The 25,125-nt window shown below is 34.8% G+C and overlaps 1 protein-coding gene and 1 long non-coding RNA gene across 18 annotated transcripts in view; both read left to right on the top strand.

The window, feature by feature from the left end:
* LOC115953481 (putative disease resistance protein RGA3) overlaps positions 1-25,125 on the top strand; it is a 106,706-nt gene that overhangs the window by 79,045 nt on the left and 2,536 nt on the right. For 4 of the 17 annotated variants that reach the window (XM_031071150.1, XM_031071155.1, XM_031071157.1 and 1 more), the window contains exons 3-5: positions 20,555-21,125; positions 21,222-21,291; positions 22,327-22,474. Coding sequence is in view for 1 of the 17 variants with exons in the window: in XM_031071162.1 (XP_030927022.1) it covers positions 17,013-18,302 (1,290 nt within the window). In the remaining 16 variants the exon portion in view is untranslated. Of the gene's footprint in view, positions 1-16,739; positions 19,551-20,357; positions 20,418-20,554; positions 21,126-21,221; positions 21,292-21,423; positions 21,644-22,326; positions 22,475-24,438; positions 24,545-25,125 lie in introns of those variants that run through there. The other 13 variants (XR_004083738.1, XM_031071148.1, XR_004083737.1 and 10 more) reach the window with 12 other exon arrangements.
* Positions 1,948-3,397, top strand: LOC115953483. The gene is made up of 2 exons (XR_004083739.1): positions 1,948-2,078; positions 3,016-3,397. It is a non-coding gene; the product is annotated as an uncharacterized LOC115953483 (long non-coding RNA).

Here is a 25,125-nt window from a genome sequence, read left to right on the forward strand (position 1 = left end):
TATTCGAAGAAAGTTTGAAAACTGCTATAATAATATTGTAAGTCATTACATCTTATATGCTATGAGGTGTAAAGACTCGACCAACAGTTCCCATGAAAAGAAGGAAGTATCAGAAGATATTGAAAACATTTACTTGAACAATAAGTAGTTAAATTTACATTTTACTGTGCTTAAATTGGTGGTTTGAGCAATGGCTTTTCATAGAGATATCCCATTGGTTTTGGAAATTGTCAGTTGTTTAGCCTTTTAAGACTATCTTATCAGCTATGTTTAGCGTAGCTTTTGTTAAGGCTAATATTTTGGCCAGACCACTCTTTTGGTGAACTTTTTATTCTAAATTTCTTACTTTTCTAGTTGTTCATAAGATATTTTTATAATGGAATTGTTGTTAGTCCATTGTTTGATATCCTGATAGTCTCTTAGATGAAGTCCTTTTTGCAATTAATCCTGACACTAGATATGACTGTCTCCGATCTTATGCTCAAGAATGCAGGATCAAGCCATATCACATTGTTTGATGTTTCTTTGTCATGGAAAGGAGCTCCTACTATCTTTTAGTTCTTGCTGTAAGGTTTTTCCAGATACTCACTTTTTCTATATAAATGTTTTCTATTCGTTTTACAACTATTAAGCTAAAATTATAAATACTTTGTACATAGCAACATGTAATAGTGAATATTAAAACCGCTTGCATCACCATAGCAGTGATTGCAATTTAGAATTAGGCATCTAGTGAATATAGATAGTAGCATGGATATTTGCTGGTGTTGTCTGTCAATGATGGAGAATCTTGCTACCAATTTAGTCCATAGATGGTAATGACAGTAAATTTGAAAAAATGAGTACTAATGAACCTTGTGTGTATACTATAAGCACAAATTTGTAAAATCACACTTAGTGATTGGCATGTTAGGATTTTCCATTTTCTTTTTCTTTATTCTTTTTCCCCTTTCTTGGGTGTACATTAGATTTAATACGGTAGTTGTTGCCTTGGAGTAATGCTTTTGGTTCTGAGTCCAGAATATTTGCACTTTAAATGGTTCTGATATTAGTTGTTCAAGTTGCATTAACACATTCACTAGAATTGCAACTGTAGAGTTGTCATTGTCATCATCATTTTCTGCCATATAAAGAAAATTTACCCAACAACTATTAGTGGCCAAATCTCCGTATGCTAACCTATATTGATCGGATTTGCAGTTTGTTTCATCATTGGAGCCTATATTATTACAACTTACTCAATGTAGACCAGAAAAGAGTGTTAAGTTATTTGTACTTTGTTATTTTCTTTCTCAATATTCTTATGCTTTAATACCATCTTGTATGTTTGGATTTTTCAGGTAGTTGCCCTTCTCCTCCAATGTGAACTTAGATCATATGATAGGTGGCACCTTCCAAGATGTAAATCATGAATAATAACACAAGAACTTACAAGAACTCATTCCTCATTCTACCAATCTCATTCATTAATTTTCTTCACCAGGTTGAAGACAATATGGGTCTGTTTCGATTGAACTTATTGTTGCTGAAACTGAAAACTGAAAACAGAAAACTGAAAATACTGTAGCAAAATAATTTTTAAATGTGTGAAAAGTACTGTGGGACCCATTTTTAATATTTTTAAATGCGTGAACAGTGCTGCTACAGTACGTGAACAGTGATGAAACAGTGCATGAACAGTGAAAATTGTCTCTGAACAGTAAAATCTGTCTCTCCTTAAACGCGTGAAAGTGAAAAAAAAAAAAAAAAAAAAAAAAAAAAAAAAAAAAAAAAAAAAAAAAAAAAGGGAAAAACGTGGACGCAGAATTCAGCAAACGTTGAATCTAAACCCACCCTATATCTAGTCATTTTTAACCTCCTTGTTTATATGTTATAAACTGTATCTTATCATTTGTAGCATGGAAGAAATCCATTTACCTGCCCACATTACCTTTTATTTCCAAGTCCAATCACGTCCAAAATCATGGCAACGTTTTGGACATATGGATGAGGTCACTTGTGGTGAGAATGCCTTGAAATTCTATGCAGTTGTATGACTGAGGATGATAAGAACATGACTACTCCAGATTGAGGATAAGGTCAACCTTCTGTCACTTTTTATAATAAGGAGCATTAATAAGCTTACAAGGTTCTTAGAGAAATATTATTTTTTAAAAGTCATGCTGCCAGTCACTTTAGGAGTAAACATTTAGCTTTTTGAATAATTGTTCGCCTCACTTCTACCTCACCTTTTCATGGAGATAGTTCTATGTGCATTGTTTTCTATTAGTTGTACTCTCATTGCGTGTATAAGAAAATTTGAGAAACTTCACAGCTGAGTATCTACAACTTAAAATAATGAACCAAATTTTTGGTTGCTACCCCTTTCCTATTGATCTTTCTTGAGAAAGTTACAGTTTCAATCATAAAGGGCCATATTTCTATTAGATTAGTGGTATCCTTGAAATATATTGTCTCATTTATATCTATACAGACTTTATATTTTGTCATATAATGAGAAGGGCATCCACTTTTCTTGGTGGATTTGTGCATATGGGGTTTCAGGTGCATGGTGTCACTTTGAGATTGATGGTATCAATGTCTCAATTTTCTTTGGTCTTCTTAACAACATGAAAATAGATCATAAATTGAGTGGCAAGATTAAGACAAAAGGTAGCTAAGAAAAAAAAAAGATTCATGTAGCAATTGAAGCATAAATATAAATGAGACATTCCATAGCTAGCAGCTCACACAAATGACAGTGCCAATATAGCCAAGTATTTGGGTAAGATGATTGAGCACTTTAAATCTCCCTAGATGCTTTTCCTTGAAAATTATGTTAAAATACTGAGAAGGCTATTGCTTTTGTTGAAAATAATTTGATCTTTGCATAAATTTTGATTGTGGAAGCTCTTGAATAAATTATAGATGGATAAATAAATTTTTTCATGGACAAGAAAAGTGATTGAAATCTTTTGTGTCCAATATTAATTATGGATTTTCATACTTTCATAAATTTTGTTCCATTTTATTTAGGTAACTGCTCTTGGGGTATGCATGCAAGTTGGTTGAAAAATAATCTTACACATTCAGTGAAAAGGTTGAATGGAGGGATACAATTAGGCGAAGGCTTTGGCTGCAACTTTGAGGTCTTGGATTTGGCTTGTTAACATGGAGTCATCATCAAATAAGAAAGAAACTACCTCTTAGATCCAATGACAAACATGAAGCCAAATGGTATGTTCGAAAATGATAGAATCCTTGATAAGTTAGTCATGATCTTAAGAATGAAGTTGTTTGATAGAGAGAGAATCATATTAGATTCTTGAATGGTTGAGTTATAATCAAATATGTTAGATGTAAAATTACCTAGCTACTTTACAACACCTAAAGTGAGCTGAAGGATCTTTGAACTTGAGATTTGAAAAGTGTCTTTCTCTTCATGCATTGCTCCTAATATGAATTAACCAAATGACAACTGTAACATACTCCAATGATAAACTCAATATAATAGACGAAAGTCGACGTATTTGTCGAAATTAAAACCTCATAAAATTGTAACAATTCTTTTGAAAATGTATTCTGTAGTCCATATTCATGAATAAATTCATCAAATTATAGCCTGATCATAAAGAAATAAGAAAGTAGTAAACTTTCCAAGTCCAAAATCAGGGCAAGTGTGCGGGCATGTGGATGAGGTCTCTTGGGAATGCTTTTGCTTTGAAGTTCTATGCAAGTTTTTGGTTCAAGTTATTGTAATTGTTAATTGTTATGATTTTTAAGTTAAGCTTGATGCCAAAAAAAAAAAAAAAATCATTTCTTGATGTTGTATAAAAAATTGAAAGTGAACTATAAGGACTTACTCCAATGATAAACACGATATGATAGGTGACGGTTGACACATTCCATATTCATGAGAAATTTGTTATTAAAAAAAAAAAAAAAAGAGGTGCAAATTACAGAGTTTGGCCAAAATTTAAGTTGTCTGTTTATGGTATGAAATTTGACACTTTATCTACTTGAGGTTAGATTTTTGTAACAATGTAACCTACCTTCGATAAAAACAAGGCTAAGTATATGATTTTGTTCGATTTTTATGTCTCACCCCTCCAAAAACATAAAAAATACAAGATCCAATAAGATAAAAAAGAATCCAATAGAATACTTGCATAATAAGATTTCAAATTATAGGAAGATAACTTAAATTTCAGTCAAATTTCATGTGGATAAAACGTCAAATTTTAAATTACATATAGGTAACTTAAATTTTAATCAAACCAAATCATGAGTAGATAGGTTGTAATTTGCTAAAAAAAAAAAATCATAAAATTATACCCTGATCATAAAGAGAAAAAAAAAAGAAAAAAAGAAAAAAAAAAAGCTAAAATGCAAAATCGACACTCTAATTTTCTTCAGATTTTATTTCAGTCTTTTAACTTTACTTTTATTTACTTCAATCCTTTAAGTTTCAAATTTATTCAATTAAAACATTTCTGTTAATTTTTGTTAAAATTTTTTGAAAAAAAAAACCTTGTAAATATTTTTCAATCATTAATTGAATTTTTTAAATTTAAAAAATTTGAAGAAAAATTTATAAAATTAAAAAATTAACCAGAATATATAATAAAAGTTTATGAAAAAACTTTAATTGAATAAATTTAAAAATTAAAAGACTGAAATGGATAAAAGTAAAATTAAAAAATTGAAATAAAATCTAAATAAACTTAAAGATTTAGTTTTGTATTAAAAAAAAAAAAAAAAAACTTAAAAATTGAAGGCCAACCACAATTCAAAAGTGGCCGACAAAAACAAAATCACGTTTGAATTTAGTCCGCATTTTGATTTCATTTGTCAAAAATAAAATAATTAAAGGCCTATCTTTTTGAAATTTGAAGCACTGATTTGACCGAAAATAAACAAAGCGTGCAAACTGTAAAGAAACGGTGATCCCAAGAAGAAACGTTGCACTTTCCTCTCTCATCAGTATTGGGCCTTTTGGCATGCTACGTTAAGTTTTCCTTTGCAACAAAAACCACGGTTGAATTTAATCCGCATTTGAATTTCATTTGGGTTTTATTGTTAAAGAAGCAAACAAGCAAAGGGCCTACTTTATGAAATTTTGAAGCACTGATGTTGACTGAAAAGAAAAGGAGACAGCGTAGAAGAAACGTTGCACCTTCCTCTCTCTTATTATTGGCCTCTGTTCGGCTTATGATTTCCTTTGCCACAAAATATTTGTTCACACTTCACACCTCTGCTGCAAAACCAACATTCCTTAAAAAAAAAAAAAAAAAAATCTTAATTAGATATTAAGTCTGATAAAAAAAATAAATTAGTTATTAAGTGAAAAAATTACAGAATTAAAATTAATAAATTTAAAAAAAATTATAATTATTAATATTATTATTAGCACAAAGTTTTATAAAAAATAAACACAAAGTTTAGCTAAGTTACAACCTTAATTAATATCTTTTTATTTGAGTTGAATTTTGACAAATCCATCATTAGATTACATCTTCTTTTATATTCTCGATACTTGCAAAATTTCTAAAAATTTAAAGATCAATAGTTATGTCATCAATAAATTGTTTAAATTATAAGTTTTTGTAGTTTAAAATTATGCATAAAATATAAGATTATAGATTATGTAGTAAATAATATCCGATTGACATAAAATTTGATTTATGTATTAAAAATGTAAAGAACATGCAATTTAATGGTTAGATTTTTAAAATATCAAGTAATATTTATTTTATTAAGTAAAGTTATAGCATAAAGCTACGACCGATTTTGTAACTAAATTATTATTATTATTATTATTATTATAGTGATTGGACAAACTAAATTTGAGAATTTCATGGATAATAGTTTAAATGATTTTTTTTTCCTTTTTTTTAAAATAAACTTATTTTTATTTTTATTAGTAGCTATTTTATATTTTTAAATATACAAACATTATATATTATATACAAATTTGTAAAATTGAATACACATTCAATTATGCTTATTTGTAAATGAATTATAGGAGTGGCAAAATCTGGCACAATCCATAAATACAACACAAAGATAGTAGGTTATGGGTTGAGGTTTAACGAGTTCGTGTCATATTCAGGTTGACATGACTTCAATTCATAGAATCCGTTTGACTTGCATAACCTATTCAACTAAATGTCATTTTACCAATATATCATTCAAAACTATAGGTATATAACCTTATTTGTTGTTGTGGTTTATTTTGTTTGACATATTGTGATTTATTATTTGTAATACTAAGATATGTTTTAGTTTTTGAATGATTATTTGTGATGTAGTTACTTGTTAATTCCAAATTTGATAATAAAAAAATCTATTTATTTGGTTTTTCATAATTCAAATCAATTAGACTAATACTAAAATTTGTGTGAGTGTGTATTGCTATGGTAAAATTTGTTAAACAAGTTGTGTTAAGGTTGGGAAATCCTTATCTATTTAATAAATATGTCAGGCTAGTATTCCATATATATGCATGGACAATGTCGACTCTACACTATAAGCAATTGATGGGGTCGCTCAAGGCCCCAAGTAGAAAAAATGCACCAAATTTTAATTTAATTAATCCCAAATATTAGCCAACAAATAAAATAATATTTTTTTAACAAATTAAAAACAAGAAATAAAAGAGAAAGAAATGACATTCACAACGTTTTCATAATACTTTTATAATAAAAGTAGCAGGTTGTTACAAGCTGTTATTGATGGCAAAAAAATAATTTCAGTAGTAGGTTCAAATTAAAACCAATAACAACTTAATATCTAAAATTTGTTATTAAAAAATATTATAAATGCAGCACTTCAAAAAATAAATAAAAAATAGCAACACACATAAAAATTCACAAAGTTTTTCACAATAGTTGAGTTTATAAATTTTTACTAATTCTCACTTAGGTTTACCATTAATATCACTCTTATCATTGTTTTACCTACCACCATCAAACTACCACATCAATCAATAGGTGTAAAGAATTTTGTCAAATTTTTTGTATTTATAGGCTTTCTAAAAGAAATTATACATGATTTATGTCAATTAATAATAATTTTGTATCTAAAATAAGATAATAAAATTTAAATTTTTTAAGTCACGTTTAAATATATAAAAATTTTCAATTTTAGTTTTTGCCTCAGCCCCAAATGCATTAAGCCCCTGTTTGAGAAACGCGTTTTACATTTCCTAGTAATGCATATTTTTGAGTGAGTCTCGTATACTATTCACGAGATCTGTAAACTACTTTTTTCAACAAAATCAATTTTAAAATTGGGTCTCACAACACTATTTATATATTTAAAAATTATTTTGTTATCGTGATTTCAGTTTTTAATTTTCAAATTTTAATATTTAACAATAAACGTTATCTAAATCTACCCAAGTCACCAAAGGTTTGAAAAATGTGAGGGGCTGTGACCGAGAAGAGAAAAGAAAAAGGGAAAAATGAAAAAAAGAAGAAGATATTTTCTTGGAAGTTTCTGGGAAGATGCCTTTTTTTTACAAATGCCACCACTTACTTTCTTATTTACAAAACTACCGTTCATTATAATATTTCTCATTCGTTTATCCCAATTTCTTTTTAGGTAAACTCCGTTTATCCCAATTTTTTTTTTGGAGAAGGTTTATCCCAATTGTTTATTAGGTAGAGCCCACTTAAATTTTTTTTTTTGAGAAGTAGCCCACTTTAATTCAACTTTTTGCATAAAAACAAATTCACCAAATTATAGCCTGATCATAAAGAAATAAAAAAGTACCACCTACTTTCCAAACGTAAAGATTGAAGGACATTCACAATTCACAAGTACCAAACTTTCCAAACTACTATTCATTATAATCTAAAAAATAAAAAACAATTCACAAGTGGCCGACAAAAAGAAAATCACATTTGATTTCATTTGTCAAAAGTCGAATTATTAAAACCTACCTTTTTTATTTTTTATTTTTAATTTGAAGCACTGATTTTGACCAAAAGAAACAGCGAAGAAGGAAGGTTGCACTTTCCTCTCTCATTATAGGCCCCTCTCTGTTCGTCTTAAGTTTTCCTGCGCAACGAAATATTTGATCACAATCACACCAGTTCCACTGCAAAACCAACGTTCTCACTTAACAAAGTGAATCATAATATTGTGCATCAGTGGTGAAAATTATTGTAATTTTCTTTTTTTAAGAAATTCGGATCCTAAATGCCGGTCACTTTATAGCTTTTCTAGTGGAAACACCTTTGTAGATAACTAGGTGGTTTTAACAAAAAAAAATATAAATAGGTAACTGAGTGGTTTGGTTGAAAAATTTAATAATACACACTGACACTTTTTGCTTTTAAAAAGATGTCAAACCGACAAATTATAATATTTTTTTATTAGCTTTTTAATAATCTTCAAAAGTTGTTTTTATTTATATATTCTAGCCTTTGTGAACAACGTTGGTTCATCTTTGAGTTCAATAATTTGAGATAGAGAAAGATGAGTCAAGTCTTTGTTTATTGTCTTCTCACAAATTAAAGTCTTTTTTTTTTTAATTATTGCGGGTATTAACAACTTCATGAACTAATTGGATTAATTATAATATAGTTGGTACATCGAAATTTTCATTTTTAAAACTTCCAAAATGTTATTTTAACGCACATTTGAATTTCAATTGGATTTCATAATTTTTATTTCTCATAAGCAGCCACCAAACCACCTAAATCATTGGCGTTTCGTTTTATAACTTTGATTCTTTGCAATGGAAAGTGTAAAGAAACATAAAACACGAAAGGGTCATTATCATGGAGTGAGGTCTTAAATTCTATCATATTTAGTGTGCGTTTAGTTTCAACTTAAATATGTAATTTATCTAATGGTTAGATTTTCAATTAATAGGAGTTGTAATAAAACTTTATTATATATTATTTCAATGAATTATTGGTTAAATAGTAGGAGATAAAATAAGGCTTTATAGTAGCTATTTTTTAAGATAATGCGCCTCACTTTATAACTTTTTTCTAGTGAAAACACTTTTTTAGATGAGATTTACTAATATGTGCCCTTAAGGTATATGTAAGAACTCAATTTGTAACAACCCCAAGATGGTATTGGGTTCATACGTTAAAGGCTCAAATAATATAATTTGTAGAATGTGGGTTTGAAAGGCTAGGCCTTGGTCACCGGACAGCAGTTTAGGTAGCTTCGGTCATTAAACCTCGTCTGAGAAGTCTATGGAGCTTCGTGCTCTTATTATCCTCCTTTTTTCGAACTCCATGGTTTAGGAGACGATTTGTCTCTCCCTTTTCTGTATTGCTTCTCTTTCCTTTTTATACTAGCATTTACTCTCTCTCTCTAGTGTCCACGTGTAAGCTCAACTTTATAGTGTTGAGACTTGTCCTATCAGCCCATACCTAGAGTGGTTGGGGGTGGTTGTAAAAACTGAAGAGCATGGTGAAGAGCATGGACCTGTCAGGCGCAGAGTTCCTTATTGCAGTATTGACAACCTTTTACTTGAGCCTGCTCCTACACTGTGCTCGCCCCTTCTTTTAGGGGCACTCTGGGGTGCCGAGAACAAGATCATCCTCGGCCATATCCTTAGGCCGTTCGGACTTTCCTTGTGCGTCCTCGGAAATATCTCTTCTCGACTCGGACCTTGAGCCTTAGTATAAAGTGGGCCGGGGTCATAAATTCTCCGGCCTCACAGTATATGTTAATAATCTATTTTAGAAAGCCTTTTATAAAAAAATGAAAAAATAATTCATTATTTTGACAATTTTTTAATTTTTTATAAAAACTTTCCCATTAACACATTAACCCTGACCCTTTATGAATAATTAGGTGGTTTTAACCAAAATAAAAAGATAACCGGGTAATTTGGTTGAAAATTTGATAATACACGCTGACAGTTTCCGTGTTTCAAAAAGAGGACAAATAGACAAACTATAAATTATTTTTTATTTGCTTTTGACAAAGCTAGAAAAGTTTTTTTCTTTTAATTGTTTTTTATTAGTCTTTGTGAATAATGGTGGTTCATCTTCGAGTTCAATTATTTGAGAGAGAGAGAGAGAGAGAGAGAGAGGGTACAAGTACTTTTTTTTTTAAAAGAAATTATATATTAAATTATATGATATACCTAACAAAACTCATAAAAAATTATTCTGATTTTCTTTTTTTATACAAGTACTTTTTTTAAAAAGATATTATACAATAAAATATATGATATACCTAACATAACTCATAAAAAATAAATAAGATCGTTGATGGGCATCATGGTTTTTAAGCGGTGTGTGATTTTAATATGACAATTGTTGTCCTGAAGTGCTTTGGGTTCACTTGGTTGTCCTATAATTGATTTGGCCTCAATTAATTATATTGGTTACACCTACATTTTTTTTTTCTTTTTTTTTTTTGTGTTAGAATCTATTTTCCCTTTTTAGTATTTGTTTCTAAAGAAATGAAAAGTACTTATCTCACTTTGCTTAAAAAAGTGTGTTCTTTATAGTATAACTCATTTTAGAAAAATTTAGGGACCGTTTGGTAACATTATTTGTATTTTTTTGGAAATACGTGTAGCTGAAAAAATGTGTGAAAATACATGTAATGTTATTTAAAAACTAAAAAGTATTGCTTAAACTACCATACCAAACAATCCCTCATTACTCATTAAATTCCAATCTCAAACTCTTATTATTTTTCTTAATCAGGTTGCAAACAAATATATTTAGTCATTTTTAACCTCTGTGTGTATATGTTATTATTTTATCAGTTATATCAAATTTGAAAGTCATAAAATTTCCCAAATTGCCATTTATTTCTAGTTTCGATCAAATCCAAAATCAGTGTGTGGACATGTGAATGAGGTCACCTCGAAATGTCTTTGGAATTCTATGCAAGTTTTTTGTTCAAGTTATTGTAATTATCATGATTTTAAGTTTAGCTTTGATGCAAAAAAAAAAAAAATATATATATATATATATATGTATATATAAAATCATCTTCGGAATGGGTTGGGGAAAAAAATAAAAATTGAAAATGAACAATAAGGACATACTCTGATAATAAACTCAATATAATATATAGGTGACAAGTTGACGACTTGACGTATTGGTCAAAACCTCATAAAATCGTAAAAATTCTTTTGAAAACGTAATCTATACTCATGAGAAATTATAAATATATAAATAAAATATCATCAAATTATACTCTGACCACAAAGAAAAGACAAAGTAGTAAAACTTCCCAAACGGAGAGATTGTGAAGGACAATCAAAATTCACAAGTGGCCCACATAAAGAAAATCACATTTGAAGATGAAAAGGACAAAAGGAAAGTGCTGGATATGTGCCCCTGGAGTTATGAAAAGCAATTAGTTTTGATTCAAGAGTTCGACGGGAAGCTGACTCCGAAGGAAATTGAAGTAAAATGGGCACCCTTTTGGGTCCAGATTTACAATCTGCCTCTGAACAGTAGGACGAGAGAAACAGGCAGGGTTATTGGGTCGTGTTTAGGGGAGGTGGTCGATGTGGATGTCTCAGAAGCTGGAGTACAGTGGAGTAAGTGTCTCCGAGTTAGAGTACGAGTCGACGTTACTAAGCGATTGGTACGAGGGAAGAGAATCACAGCAGAGGGAGTTGAGCCTAAATGGGTCAATTTTAAATACAAGAGATTGCCAAATTTTTGTTATAGGTGTGGGCTCCTTAACCATTCGCTGAAAGAATGCAGTGAAGGGCAAGATCAAAGGGAGAAAGAGGAAGCCAGTCAGCTCCAGTATGGTTCCTGGTTGAGAGGGGAGCCTATGCGAAGGGGAGGGAAGGAAGCATTTACACAGGGAATGAGGAAAGACACAGCGGATCGCCATGGGGAGTTTAGGAGCAGTCCGGTTGCTCAGACGGAGAGTCGACATTCGACGGAGGAACGTGTGGAGGCAGATAGAAGTCACGTGAATGGAAAGTCGAATCAAGAGGGCAGTATGCCCATACGTGCTGCTGTGGCAGAAACCTTACCTAAGGCTGTGTCAGATATCCTGCAAGAGGATGGCATGGGCAAGGAGTTGGTGGGAAAGGTTGAGGAGAAGGAGCCCGTGTTGGAGAGATTCGGTGAGGAAAATCTGGTAACCAAACCGGATTTTATGGAGGGGTTGCAGTGGGAAAAAGGACCGGGGCAGGGGTCCCAGTCTAATCCAGAGGGAAATTTGAAATTAAGTTACGATGAAAACAGGAAGGTTGTTGGGCCAACTTCTGATATTCCTATCCCCGGCCCATTAGCTATGTGTTTTGATGAAAAAAAGGGCTGGGTTGCTGAGGCTTTGGGTCCAGCAAGTAAGCATTGGAAAAGGTTGGCTAGGGAGAGTACTAAAGGGAAGGCTCAGGTTACTGGAAGCCCAAGTAAAGGAAAAAGAGAGGGCCCAACTCCTCTCCAGGATCTTGATCCAAACTCAGGAAGCTTAAAACGAAGAAAAGGGAGATTGATAGGAGATCACGAACAAAATGACAAGGAGAATACGGATGGCGGTGTGGCGGTGGCTGCTGAGCAGCACCGCCGAGCCAAATGAGTCTGGTTGCTTGGAATTGCCGAGGATTGGGATCGGCCTTGGCAGTTCGGACGCTCGCTGATGAGGTGAGATCAAAGGATCCTCTTCTGGTTTTTCTTTCGGAGACAAAGACCGGATTGAATCGGATTAAAGGGATACAAAGAAAGCTGGAGTATACTCAAGGTATTACGGTTCCAAGTGACGGACGGAGTGGGGGATTGGCGTTGCTCTGGAGAGAAGGGTTAGATGTGCGGTTGAAGAGCTGCTCTAATTCGCACATCGATGTGGAGATTCATGATAATTCTGTCCCAATTCCGTGGCGTGCTACTGGGTTTTATGGGCAACCCGACGCAGCCAAGAGGTACATATCGTGGGAGCTTCTGGATGCTTTGAAGGCTCAGAGTTCATTACCGTGGGTGGTGTTTGGCGACTTCAATGAAATTACCCACCCCAACGGAAAGTTTGGAGGACCGGAGAGAGATGCTAGGCAAATGAAGGACTTCAGGGAATGCCTTAGTAGATGTGGTCTTTTTGATTTAGGTTTTGTTGGGCAAAGGTACACTTGGTGTAATGGAAGGGAAAGGGGTCAGAGAACTAAACTTAGGCTGGATAGGATAGTGGCTAGTGAGAGCTGGATGGGTGTGTATTCGGATGCAGGGGTTTTTCATTTTAGTTTGTCAATATTCGATCACTGTTTGCTGTATTTGTCCCTACACCGGCGCCAATCACGTAAGCCGGTTAAAAAGAGATTCTTCTTCGAGGCTATGTGGACTAGAGAGGCTAGTTGTAAGGAGCTGATTAATGAAGTTTGGGACCCGGGTGGGAGAATCTCAGCTGGTACGATCGTGGACCGCTTAAAGAATTGTCAAGAGCGGCTCCGTAGGTGGAATTGGAGTGTGTTTGGGAATGTCAACAATACCTTGAAGCAGAAAAAAAGCCAACTTCAACAGCTTGAAGCAGTGGATGGTTTACTGGATAAAGCGTCGGAAATTCAAGGGCTGAAAAAGGAAATTAATGAGATTCAAATTCGAGAGGAGATTATGTGGAATCAAAGGTCAAGGGCTTTATGGTTGAAGTGGGGGGATCGAAATACAAAGTTCTTTCACGCCGCAGCGAGTCAGCGGAGAAGGAAGAATAGAATTGATGGGTTGCAAAATGATCAAGGGGAGTGGATAGATAATCAGGAGGGTATTGAAAATATTACGTTAGACTACTTCACAAAGATCTTTAGGTCTGATAATCCCTCAAATTTTGATGCGAGTTTGGGTGCTATTTCGAAGAAAGTCTCGACGGAAATGAACGAGAAGCTGTTGGCTGTGTTCAAGGCAGAAGAGGTGTGGCAAGCCCTGCAACAGATGCATCCCACAAAGGCCCCGGGCCCTGACGGTATGTCTCCCATTTTTTACCAGCATTATTGGGATATTGTAGGACCTGATGTGGTTAATTGTGCTTTAGAAGCTTTGAATTCTGGTGTGTTGCCCTGTACCCTCAATGAAACATTTATTTGTCTTATTTCTAAGGTAGCTTCACCACAGAAAATTGCAGAATATAGACCGATAAGTTTATGCAATGTAGTGTATAAAATCATATCTAAAATGCTTGCAAATAGATTGAAAAAAATTCTTCCGGAGGTTATTGATGAGTCTCAAAGCGCGTTTGTGCCGGGTAGAGCAATAACAGATAACGTGCTTGTGGCTTTTGAAACAATGCATTGCATAGATCAGAAAAGGAAGGGGAAGGAAGCTTTGATGGCGGTAAAGCTCGATATGAGTAAAGCGTACGACCGGGTCGAATGGCCGTACCTAGAAGCTATGTTGAGGAAAATGGGGTTCCATGAGAAGTGGACTGCTCTTATGATGATGTGTGTCCGAACGGTCTCTTACTCGGTATTGATAAACGGGGAGCCAAAAGGAAAGATAGTGCCTTCAAGAGGTCTTCGACAAGGGGATCCAATCTCCCCGTATCTTTTCCTATTATGTGCGGAAGGTTTGTCGGCTATGTTGAAGAAGGAAGAGAATGAAGGATACATTAAAGGTGTGGCTGTTTGTAGGGGGGCTCCGAGTGTTTCACATTTGTTTTTTGCCGACGATAGCATCATATTTTGTCGGGCATCTACCTTGGAGTGTGAGAGAGTTTTGAAAGTGCTGGAAGATTATGAAAGGGATTCGGGACAGAAGGTGAATAAGGAGAAAACAGCCTTATACTTTAGCAAGAATACAAGTAGGGAAGTGCAAGATCGGGTCAAGCTAATGTTCGGGGCTGAGATCGTTAGACAACATGAGAAATATTTGGGGCTTTCGCCACTAATAGGAAGGGGGAAAAGGAAAGCTTTCAACCGAATTAAGGATCAAGTGGGAAGAAAAATTGCGGGATGGAAAGGAAAGCTATTATCCAACGCAGGCAGAGAAATCCTCATAAAAGCTGTGGCACAAGCTACCCCCACATACACAATGAGCGTTTTCAAGCTTCCGGATTCCTTGTGCAAGGAGTTGAATTCAATGATGGGTAATTTTTGGTGGGGCCAAAAAGGAAGGGAGAGGAAAATGGCGTGGGTTTCTTGGGAGAAGTTATGTAAGCCAAAGTCCGAGGGAGGTATGGGGTTTAGGGACCTCAAGGCATTCAACTTAGCGCTCTTAGCAAAGCAAGGTTGGAGATTGGCGGAGAACCCAAACTCTTTGGTTCATAGAGTCTACAAGGCCAAGTACTTTGCAAATGTGTCTTTCTTAAATGCTCAAGTGGGTAGGAGACCCTCCTACGCGTGGCGTAGTATTTTGGCGGCTAAGGACATAATTTTGAAAGGTGCTAGATGGTGCATTGGAAATGGTCTTAAGGTTCATATTTGGGACGATAGGTGGGTTCCGAGACCTGACTCTTTTAAAATAACCAGTCCTCGGCGAACACAGGATGACGTGGTGATGGTTTCGGACCTCATTGATGCTGATAGGAGGTGCTGGGATACAGCAAAGGTCAGGAGCACTTTTCTCCCACATGAAGCAGAGCTGGTGTTAGGCATTCCAATCAGCTGTAGACTGCCTAACGATTCAGTTATATGGGCATGGACCCCAAATGGAAAATTTTCTATGAGGAGTGCATACGGGGTAGCGCAGAGGTGTCTAAAAGAGGGACCAACAAGACCGGATCTAGGTAGCTGTTCGGATAATGCAAAGATGAGAGCAATCTGGAAAATGGTTTGGCGGTTGGATTGTCCTAACAAAATTAAACATTTCATGTGGAGGGCTTGCAAGAATATTCTTCCCACTAGGAGTAGGCTAAAGGGGAAGGGAATTAGTTGTGAGGATTGTTGTGCTCTGTGTGGGTGTAGTGAGACTTCGGGGCATATTCTATGGGATTGCAAATTAGCCAAGGAAGTTTGGAGTGGATCAAAAATCAAACTCCCTGCTCTGCCTGAACCGGTACCTGAGTTCTTGAATATTGTGTGGGAGGTTATGGATTCTCATCCAAACACAAATTGGGTGCTTTTTGCTGTGACAGCGTAGAGTTTGTGGAATAATAGAAATACGGTGATTCATGGTGGTCTATGCAAAGGGAAGGAAGGGCTAATCAGGTCTGTGGCAGCATATATTGAAGAGACTAAAGGAGAGAAAACATCGCAAAGGAGAGACCATCAAAGTGCTGCACAGATGTGGATTCCACCAAAGCAAGGTTGGTATAAAGTTAATACGGATGGGGCAGTATTCAGGGAGACTGGTTGCTGCGGCATTGGTGTGGTGATCAGGAATGAAGAGGGCCAAATCATGGGAGCTCTGTGCAGAAGACTGGAGTTGCCGTTGGGAGCGCTGGAGGCAGAGGCTAAAGCCGTGGAGGAAGGGGTCCAATTTGCAAGGGACCTTAGCCTGGGTCGGATAGTCATTGAGTGTGATTCTCAGGTAGTGGTCAACTCATTTGGCAAGCTAGGTCCGGTTCAAAGCAGCATCCAGAAAGTGATTGAAGGCACAAGCCTTGGTCTGTCCTGTTTTGATGCGTGGGAGGTGGCTCACACACGTAGGGGCTGTAATTCAGCAGCGCATGTTATGGCAAGATATGCCAAGTTTGTAAACGATTGTGATATTTGGGTGGAAGATACCCCACCTATGATTGTGAATCAAGTGCTAAATGATGTAAGCCGATTGGTTCCTGTTTCAGTTTATTGAATTTTAAGTTGAAGATCAAAAAAAAAAAAAAAATACATTTGAATTTAGTCCGCATTTGATTTCATTTGGGTTTACTAAAAAGGCCTACCTTGTTGAAATTTGAAGGGCTGATAATTTTGACCAAAAAGAAAGAAAACATTTATTAGAGTATGCAAAGAAACAGTGAAGAAGAAACGCTGCACTTTCCTCGCTTATTATTGTCCTCTCTGTTCATCTCAAGTTTTCCTATGCAACAAAATATTTGTTCACACTCACACCAGCAGTAGTATCACTATCACCCCACTGCAAAACCAACCAACATTCTCATTTACCAAAGTCACAGCAACCGCAACTCCTCTCTTCCTCCACCTCCCAAAAAAAAGAGAAATGACGGAGTTGGCCTTTTCCGTTGCAGAAAAAGTTATCGAAAAGCTAGGCTCCCTTGCTTTCCAAGAGATTTCCTTGACACGGAACATTGAAAGCGATCTACAAAAGCTTAAGCTCACCATGTCCATCATTCAAGCAGTGTTGCTGGATGCCGAGGAGAAACAAACGCAAAACCGAGGCCTGACTGTTTGGCTGGAGCAACTCAAAGATGTCTTTCATGATGCCATGGATGTGTTGGATGAATTCGAGTGTGAAGATCTACGCAGGCAGGTAGTGAAAACACATGGAAGCACCAGCAGAAAGGTACGTCGTTTCTTTTCGTCTTCTAACCCAATTGCCTTCTGTAATAAAATGGGTCATAGAGTCAAGGAGATCAGAGAGAGGTTAGATTTGATAGCAAAGGATAGAGATCAATTTCAGCTCGAGGTGAGACTGGATGATAAGCGTGTTGTGCATAGGGAGACCCACTCCTTTGTTCGTGATTGTGATGTTATTGGGAGGGATGCTGACAAGCAAAAGATAATAGATCTTTTGATGCACACAGGCAATGATCGTAAAGTTTCAGTGATTTTTATTGTGGGTATAGGAGGTTTGGGCAAGACTACACTTGCTCAGTGGGTGTATAATGATGTGAGGGTAGCTGGAAGTTTTAACTCCAAAATATGGGTGTGTGTGTCAGAAGATTTTAATGTTTTAAAATTAGCAACAGAAATCCTAAAGTCTGCAGGTGGTGGGATTAGCGAAAATATGAGTATGGATTTTGTGCAAGCTAGTTTACGAAGTATTTTGAAGGAAAGAAGATTTTTGATTGTTTTGGATGATGTCTGGAACGAGGATCGTGACAAATGGATTGAGCTGGAGAATTTCTTAAAAGAAGGAGGACATGGAAGTAAAATTCTTGTCACTACACGCAGTCACAAAGTTGCATCAACAATGGCTCCTGGATCAATCCATGACCTAAAAGGTCTTCCAAACAAGGATTGTTTGTCCTTGTTCTTAAGGCGTGCATTCATTGAAGGACAACATGAACAGTATCCAAAACTAGTAAAGATCGGAGAACAAATAGTGGAGAAATGCAAAGGTGTTCCTTTGGCTGTGAAGACTTTAGGGAGTTTACTTTATTCTAAAATTGAAGAGCAGGATTGGATCTCTATCAGGGATAATGAGATATGGAAATTGGAGCACAAGGAAAAAGACATTTTACAGGCATTAAGATTGAGTTACAATAAATTGCCATCGTACTTAAAAGAATGTTTTGCTTATTGCTCATTGTATCCAAAGGGATTTTAGATTTGATAATGAGGAGTTAATTCAGTCTTGGATGGCAAATGGACTCCTCAAAAAGTCCAACAAAAGTACTGAAGAGTTGGAAGACATTGGAGAACAATATTTAAAAGAGTTGTTATCAAGATCTTTTTTTCAAGAAGTTAATCATTTAAACGATACAATTTGGACATTTAAAATGCATGATTTGTTACATGATCTTTCGTTATATGTTGCACCAAATGATTATTGCTTAATTGAAGACACTAATAACACCAGCAAGTTTGAAAAGGCTAGACACGTTTCAATTTTGGACCGTAAGTGTGGTGTTGATGCAACAATAACTTTTTTACACAAGTTGAGTAACAACATGCGGACTATTAATTTATCATCTAATCCTAGTTTTTGGTGCCCAGTTAATTCTAGTTATATTAATATTAATGAATCTTTGATGGAAACATGCATCTCAAGGTTTAAGCACCTGCGCTTGCTAAATTTAAGACGCTCAACATTGGAAACGATGTCAAGCTCAATTAGTACTTTGAAGCATTTGAGATATCTCAACTTAAGTGAAAATAAGATAATAAAGAAATTGCCTGACTCCATTTGCGATCTACAAAATTTGGAAACTTTGATATTATATGACTGTAAAGGGTTTGAAGAGTTGCCAAGGGATATAAGAAAGATGGTTAGCCTCAGATATTTTGTAATAACCACAAAACAAACGCGTTTACCCGCCAACGGAATCGAGTGCATGTCTTCTCTTCGATATTTGTTCTTTGACAGCTGTCCTAGACTAGAGTGTTTTAATGAAGGAATCCAACGCCTCACCGCCCTTCGCTACTTGAGCTTCAACTATTGTGAAAGTCTGATATCTTTGCCGCAAGGTATGAAACACCTAACCGCGTTGATATTACAAATTGTGAAAAACTTAATTTAATGGAAAGGGATGACTACCCGACAAGTCTTCAAACACTCCATATTCGGGGATTGCCACAATTAGTGAGTTTGCCCCAAGGGCTTAAAGGATCTGCTGACACTCTACAATTTTTATGTATTGCTAATTGTGGGAACTTGGGGGTATTGCCAGAGTGGCTTCCTGATCTCAGTTCTCTTCGAAAGCTTCAGATTTGGGGTTGCCGAAAATTATCGTCTCTGCCAAAAGGGATGGATCGCCTCATTGCCCTAAGAGAACTGCAGATTCGTGGTTGTCCTAAATTGAGGAGAGATTATGAGCGAAAGGTCGGCAAGATGGTCAAATTCAGTTTTCGTTAGGTAAGGGCTAAAATCTTTCTTCCTCTTTTCTTCTACGTATGCTCTGTTTTTCTATCTTACTAGCCTAAAAGTCTGATTGTTTGTGGAATTAAATCACAATAAACAACAACTAACCCAGAAATCGTTTCTACTTTTCTTTTTCTCTTTTAAAAATAAAAGGGTAATACATATTATAGCAATAATATGATTTTTTTTTTTCTACTTTTCTTTGGTTCTTAATTTAAGATAGAAATAAATTGAAAAAAAAAAAAGTTATGAAATGTAAAAGATAATTTGTCATTTTTTTGTTATAAAGATTTGATTCTATGGAGAATAAAAGAGTAGACAAATTATGAACTCTATTCTTGTCTCTCTTTTTTGGTTGTATTTATTGAATTAATTCACAATAAAAAAAACAACCAACCAAGACGGATTTTTCGTTTCTTTTTTTTTTTTTAACAAAAGGGCAATAATCGTTTAAGATAGAAATAAATTGGAAAAAAAAAAGTATGTTATGAAATGAAAAAGATAATTGTTTTTTGGTTTTAAAGATTGAGTCTATGGAGAATAAAAGAGTAGACAAATTATGAACTCTATTTTTCTCTTTGATGGGGGAAAATTTTAAAATCTTGTAATCTTCTCATTTCCTCTCTCTAAAAGTGAACTGAGCATGGTGTTAATGAGCTTATTCGGCCTGTATTTTTTGACTAGGAGTAGATGCAATGCAAAAATATAAAGTCATATTATCAAGGATGTACGAAATCTATATTTTTGTGAAATTGGCATTATTTTAAATATATTTGATTATTCTTGTTTCTAAATTGGCAGATGTTCTTGGGAGATTGTTCTCTCAGAAAAGGATGTTTCTTGTGCTTAAAATTGCCAATGGTAAGATTTTTTTTTTTAATTTTTAATTTTTAGTGTTCAATCTAGTGAATGATTGCATTGGATTTACATTTCTTAGTACCAGTGGATTTTCTTCAATTTATACTCATCTAATGATTCCATGCTTCAAAACATTGCAGCTTATCAATTCAGCCATAACATGCAGCACAGAAAGTCTCAGCCTTCTCTTGTATTGTAAATAATTTTAATAATATTGTGGTGTGCATTTAGTGTTTGTAATGATTAATGGAGTGATGTGTGTTTATATTTATGATTTCAATTGTAATTCATGTATTATCTAATTTGCACAATGTTTTAGTAACTTGAGTCATGTGTGTGTTATTAATTGTTTGTCTCTGCTTCTTGGTTATTGGAGTTACTCAAATGAAATTCTTTGTTGTGCTTTATCATTTAATTTAAAAAAAAAAAAAAATTTGAAGTTTGAAATTTTTTTCATGTGATGTAAAATAACTAATTGCATTAGAGTATTTGGTAAGCCAACAATGTGAAAATTTTAATTTTATGAAAGTGGAATACTACCTAGAAGTTTGCTTTAGCCATCAATTGTTGGTTCCGAATGTCAACCTGTTTTGAAATTTTGGTATTTTAAACACCCAAAGTTCTCATATCTATTGAGTGGCCTTAATGCCCAAAGAGGACTGAAGATTGAAGATTGTTCTAAATCAAGATGACAATGCCAAGGAGATATTGGTGTGTATTGTGTATAAGTTGCTTGTAAATTTGGCCTCCATTGTTTACTGAGATTCACACAATTTTGACTATAATTGATGCCTCTTGTTTCTAAAGTTTTGTCAGGTTTTCGTGGAAGATTCTTCTAAGGAAAAGGGATTCCTTTAGCTTAAAATTTCTTTTCCAGGTGAGATTTCAGAGTTTGAATGTAAAAAAATCCATGATGATGTGAAAGCAACAAAGAAAGACATTGAATTAGCCATTAAAGTAGCTTGGTGTCTAACCTATGTGCACTTGATTAATTTGGTCTTTCTCGTAGGTCATTTGTGGCTCTCTCAAAACTTGCTGTTGATTTTGGTAGAGAATCTATGTTGTCATTGCAATGTTTTTTTAGCTCACAACATGCACTTGTGATATCTACTAGCTCACCTTTGATATCTACTAGCTCATGAAAACTTGCTATAGCTCTGAGGTTTGGAGGATTACCAAAGGTGAATATTTGACGAAGCAAAAATTTCCTGCTTGCCACATGTTTGGTGGTGAGCATATGCATAGCTTCTTCAAAAATTTCCAAACCCTTAACTATTAAATCCATAGTTATTGTAATCCTAAAAAAAACAAACTTCAATTTTTGTACCCGGTGAACACTAGAGAAGATATATGTAGTTTTGTGTGTGAAGGCTATATTTTTTTATTCTCATTTTACACTTAAAAACCTTGATTCTTCCTAGATATTAATTAGGCTAAATCCACTAAATGAGCACTATTGACTTCTAGATTTAGGTACCTTTTACTTTCATTTTCAAGGCTTTGGATAGTTCCTATAGGTTTTTAATTTTTGGTACTTTCTGTAGATTATTAATATAATGTTCAAGTTTCCGACCTTTAATATATGGTCCTTCGGCTAGGTTATCACTATCATGCTCAAGGTTTAGAAATTCCTTAGGAGCTGTGTAGTGTGGGATGTGGGGAAAAAATTAACATTATTTATGTCATTCTTATTGCTTGCATGATGTACTATGTTATTTGCTTTGCTTTACTTGCGTGGATAATGTTGATGATGTATAGCTTGCATTTTCATTGTTGACATTTAATACGCGTATGAGTACTCAGCTGATAAGTGTTTCTTGATGTAAATTTGGAATTACAGCCTATTAGTATACATAAAGAGTTTTATATTTTACTAATGATCCTTTGTTTATTGGTTTGATCTCAATTTTAGGTTAGTCTGGAGTCATTACAACTTTGGTAAAAGGTTTCCTCTGCACTTTACAGGGTAGAATCTATGAAATTTATGGGCGAGAGGCATTTGGAAAAAAAAACACTTAGCCCTTCACGTCATCAAGGAAGTTCAAATCAAAAGTTTTGAGGTACAACCTAATTTTGTCCTCTTAAACTTTTTGATTAGAATGTTTAAGGTATAATTGGAATTAGTTTGGTTTACTTAGGTAAATAGGGAACTTCTTTCTAACCCATTATTGTGCAATCTTATTAGTCAATTTACATAGATCCCAAAACCCCTGATTGTTCTAATATATAGTTTTCACAATAAGCAAAGCTAATTATAGATCCTTCTGCAAAACTTTCGTGCCTATTTTAGCTATTATCATTTTTTCAAAGGTTGTTGAATCTTAAGCACATCTCTCTCTCATGTCCCTCTTCCCATGTGAGAGTTCCATGACCAATGGATTTGTCACATTTAGTTCTTCACAATTTATAACTTTTATATGTATTCTTCATTTATGGTGGCACTTTTTTAAAAAAAAAAGAAAAAGATGACGGTCCTGTTTTTTATCTGAAGAAAGTTTAAGAACTGATATAATAATGTTGTAAGTCATTACATCTTATATACTATGATATGTAAAGACTCGACCAACAGTTCCCCATGAAAAGAAGGAAGTATTAGAAGATATTGAAAACATTTACCTGAAGAATTAGTAGTTAAATTTACATTTTATTGCGCTTAAATTGGTAGTTTTAGCAATGGCATTTCATAGAGATATCCCATTGGTTTTGGAAGCTGTCAGTTGATTAGCCTTTTAAAAATTATCTTATCAGCTATGTTCAGCGTAGCTTTTGTTAAGGCTAATATTTTGGCAAGACCACTCTTTTTGTGAACTTTTTATTGCAAATTTCTAACTTTTCTTTTTTTTTTTTTTTTTTTTTTTTTTTTTTTTTTTGAGAATCAACATCAAGAATTTTTATTAACTAGTTGCAGAATCTAAAACAACAAGCTGTTCAACATCCGATGGAACATACTCCATCCACACTAATAAAGGAAAAGAAATGATAGCTCTCTTAGCTAAGGCATGGGCAACACAGTTTCCCTGCCGCCTAGTATGAGAGAAAGAAAAGGTTCTAAGTGAACCCACAATAGACAGAGTGTCTTTTATAATCTGACCAATGCACGGGTGGCTCCAATCCGCTCTCCGCAATGCCTTGAACACAACCTCCGAATCTCCCTCAAATTCCGATACAGATATGCCCGATTCCATGACAAATTTTGCTGCCCGTCTTGCCGCTAAGGCTTCTAGCATTAACACTGAACCTGGGTATGTAATTTTTTCAGCTAGAGCCGCTATGACCATCCCCTTTGCATCTCGCACTACAACTCCGATACCTGCCTCACCCGACTCGCTGAAAACAGCCCCGTCATAATTTGTTTTGAATAAATCACCCAGCGGAGGTCTCCACCTTATTCTCGCTTTGGACAGATTTGTTACGGTCTGCGGACGTTTCACCTGAAAGTCCGACAGATACTCCTTGGCTGCGTTGAGAATTCTCTCTGTCGCTAGTCCCTTCTCATTCAGTCTCAGCCGGTTTCTGTGGTTCCAAATAAACCACGCCACTACTGCAAACAGCTCCAGATCAACGGTCTGCTGCCCCACAAGGTGAATAAGCTCCTGCATATCTTGAACTCGAGGATGCTCTGTTCGGACCCAGCCGAAACAGGGGCTCCATATTTGCTGCAACAACTCGCAACTCCAGATGGCGTGAAATGTGGACTCTTGTTCCGTGAGGCAGGCACTACATTTAGCATCATCCAGGATCTTCCTCCTTTTCAAATTTTCCTTTGTGGGCAAAGCGTTAGAACATGCTCGCCACAGGAACAATTTTACCTTATTGGGTACCTGTAGTCTCCAAATGCGTTTCCAGAAGAGAGCCTGCTCCGACCTGTCCGAGCTAGATGCTGCACCCCAGTCTTCATTCTCACACAAGAGAATTGTTGTTAATCCATTGTTTGATATCCCAATATCTTAATTTTAATTTAAAATCTCATAGATGAAGCCCATTTTGCAATTAATCCTGACACAGTAGATATGACTATCTCCAGATCTTTTGCTCAAGAATGCAGGACCAAGCCATATCTCATCATTTGATGTTGCTTTGTCAATTGTGATGGACAGGAGCTCCTACTATCTTTTAGTTCTTGTAGTGAGGTTTTTCCAAATACTCACTTTTTCTTTATAAATGTTATCTATTTGTTTAACAACTATTAAGCTACAATTATTAATACTTTGTACTTAGCAACATGTAATAGTGAATATTAAAACTGCTTGCATCACCATAACAGTGATGGCAATTTAGAATTAGGCATCTTATGAATATAAATAGCACCATGGATATTTACTGGTGTTTTCTGTCAGTAATGGAGAATCTTGCTACCAGTTCACTCCATAGATGGTAATGATAGTTAAATCCTACAAGATCCATTCGTTCTTTTTTCTCTGACAAATAGTCAGAACTTCATCTGGGTTTGAATCCTACTGAGAGTTCCACTAGAATTTGAAAAAATGAGTACTAATGAACCTTGTGTGTATACTATACGCACAAATTTATAAGACCACACTTAGTGATTGGCATGTTCGGATTTTCCATTTTCTTTTGCTTTAAAAAAAAAAAAAAAAATCAATTTTCCCCTTTTTTGGGTGTACATTAGATTTGATATGGCAATTGTTGCCTTGGAGTGCTTATGGTTTTGAGTCCAGAATATCCTGCACTTTAAATGTTTGTGGTGTGT

This window comes from Quercus lobata, chromosome 7 (genome assembly GCF_001633185.2).
Source record: "Quercus lobata isolate SW786 chromosome 7, ValleyOak3.0 Primary Assembly, whole genome shotgun sequence".
Lineage (NCBI taxonomy): Eukaryota > Viridiplantae > Streptophyta > Magnoliopsida > Fagales > Fagaceae > Quercus > Quercus lobata.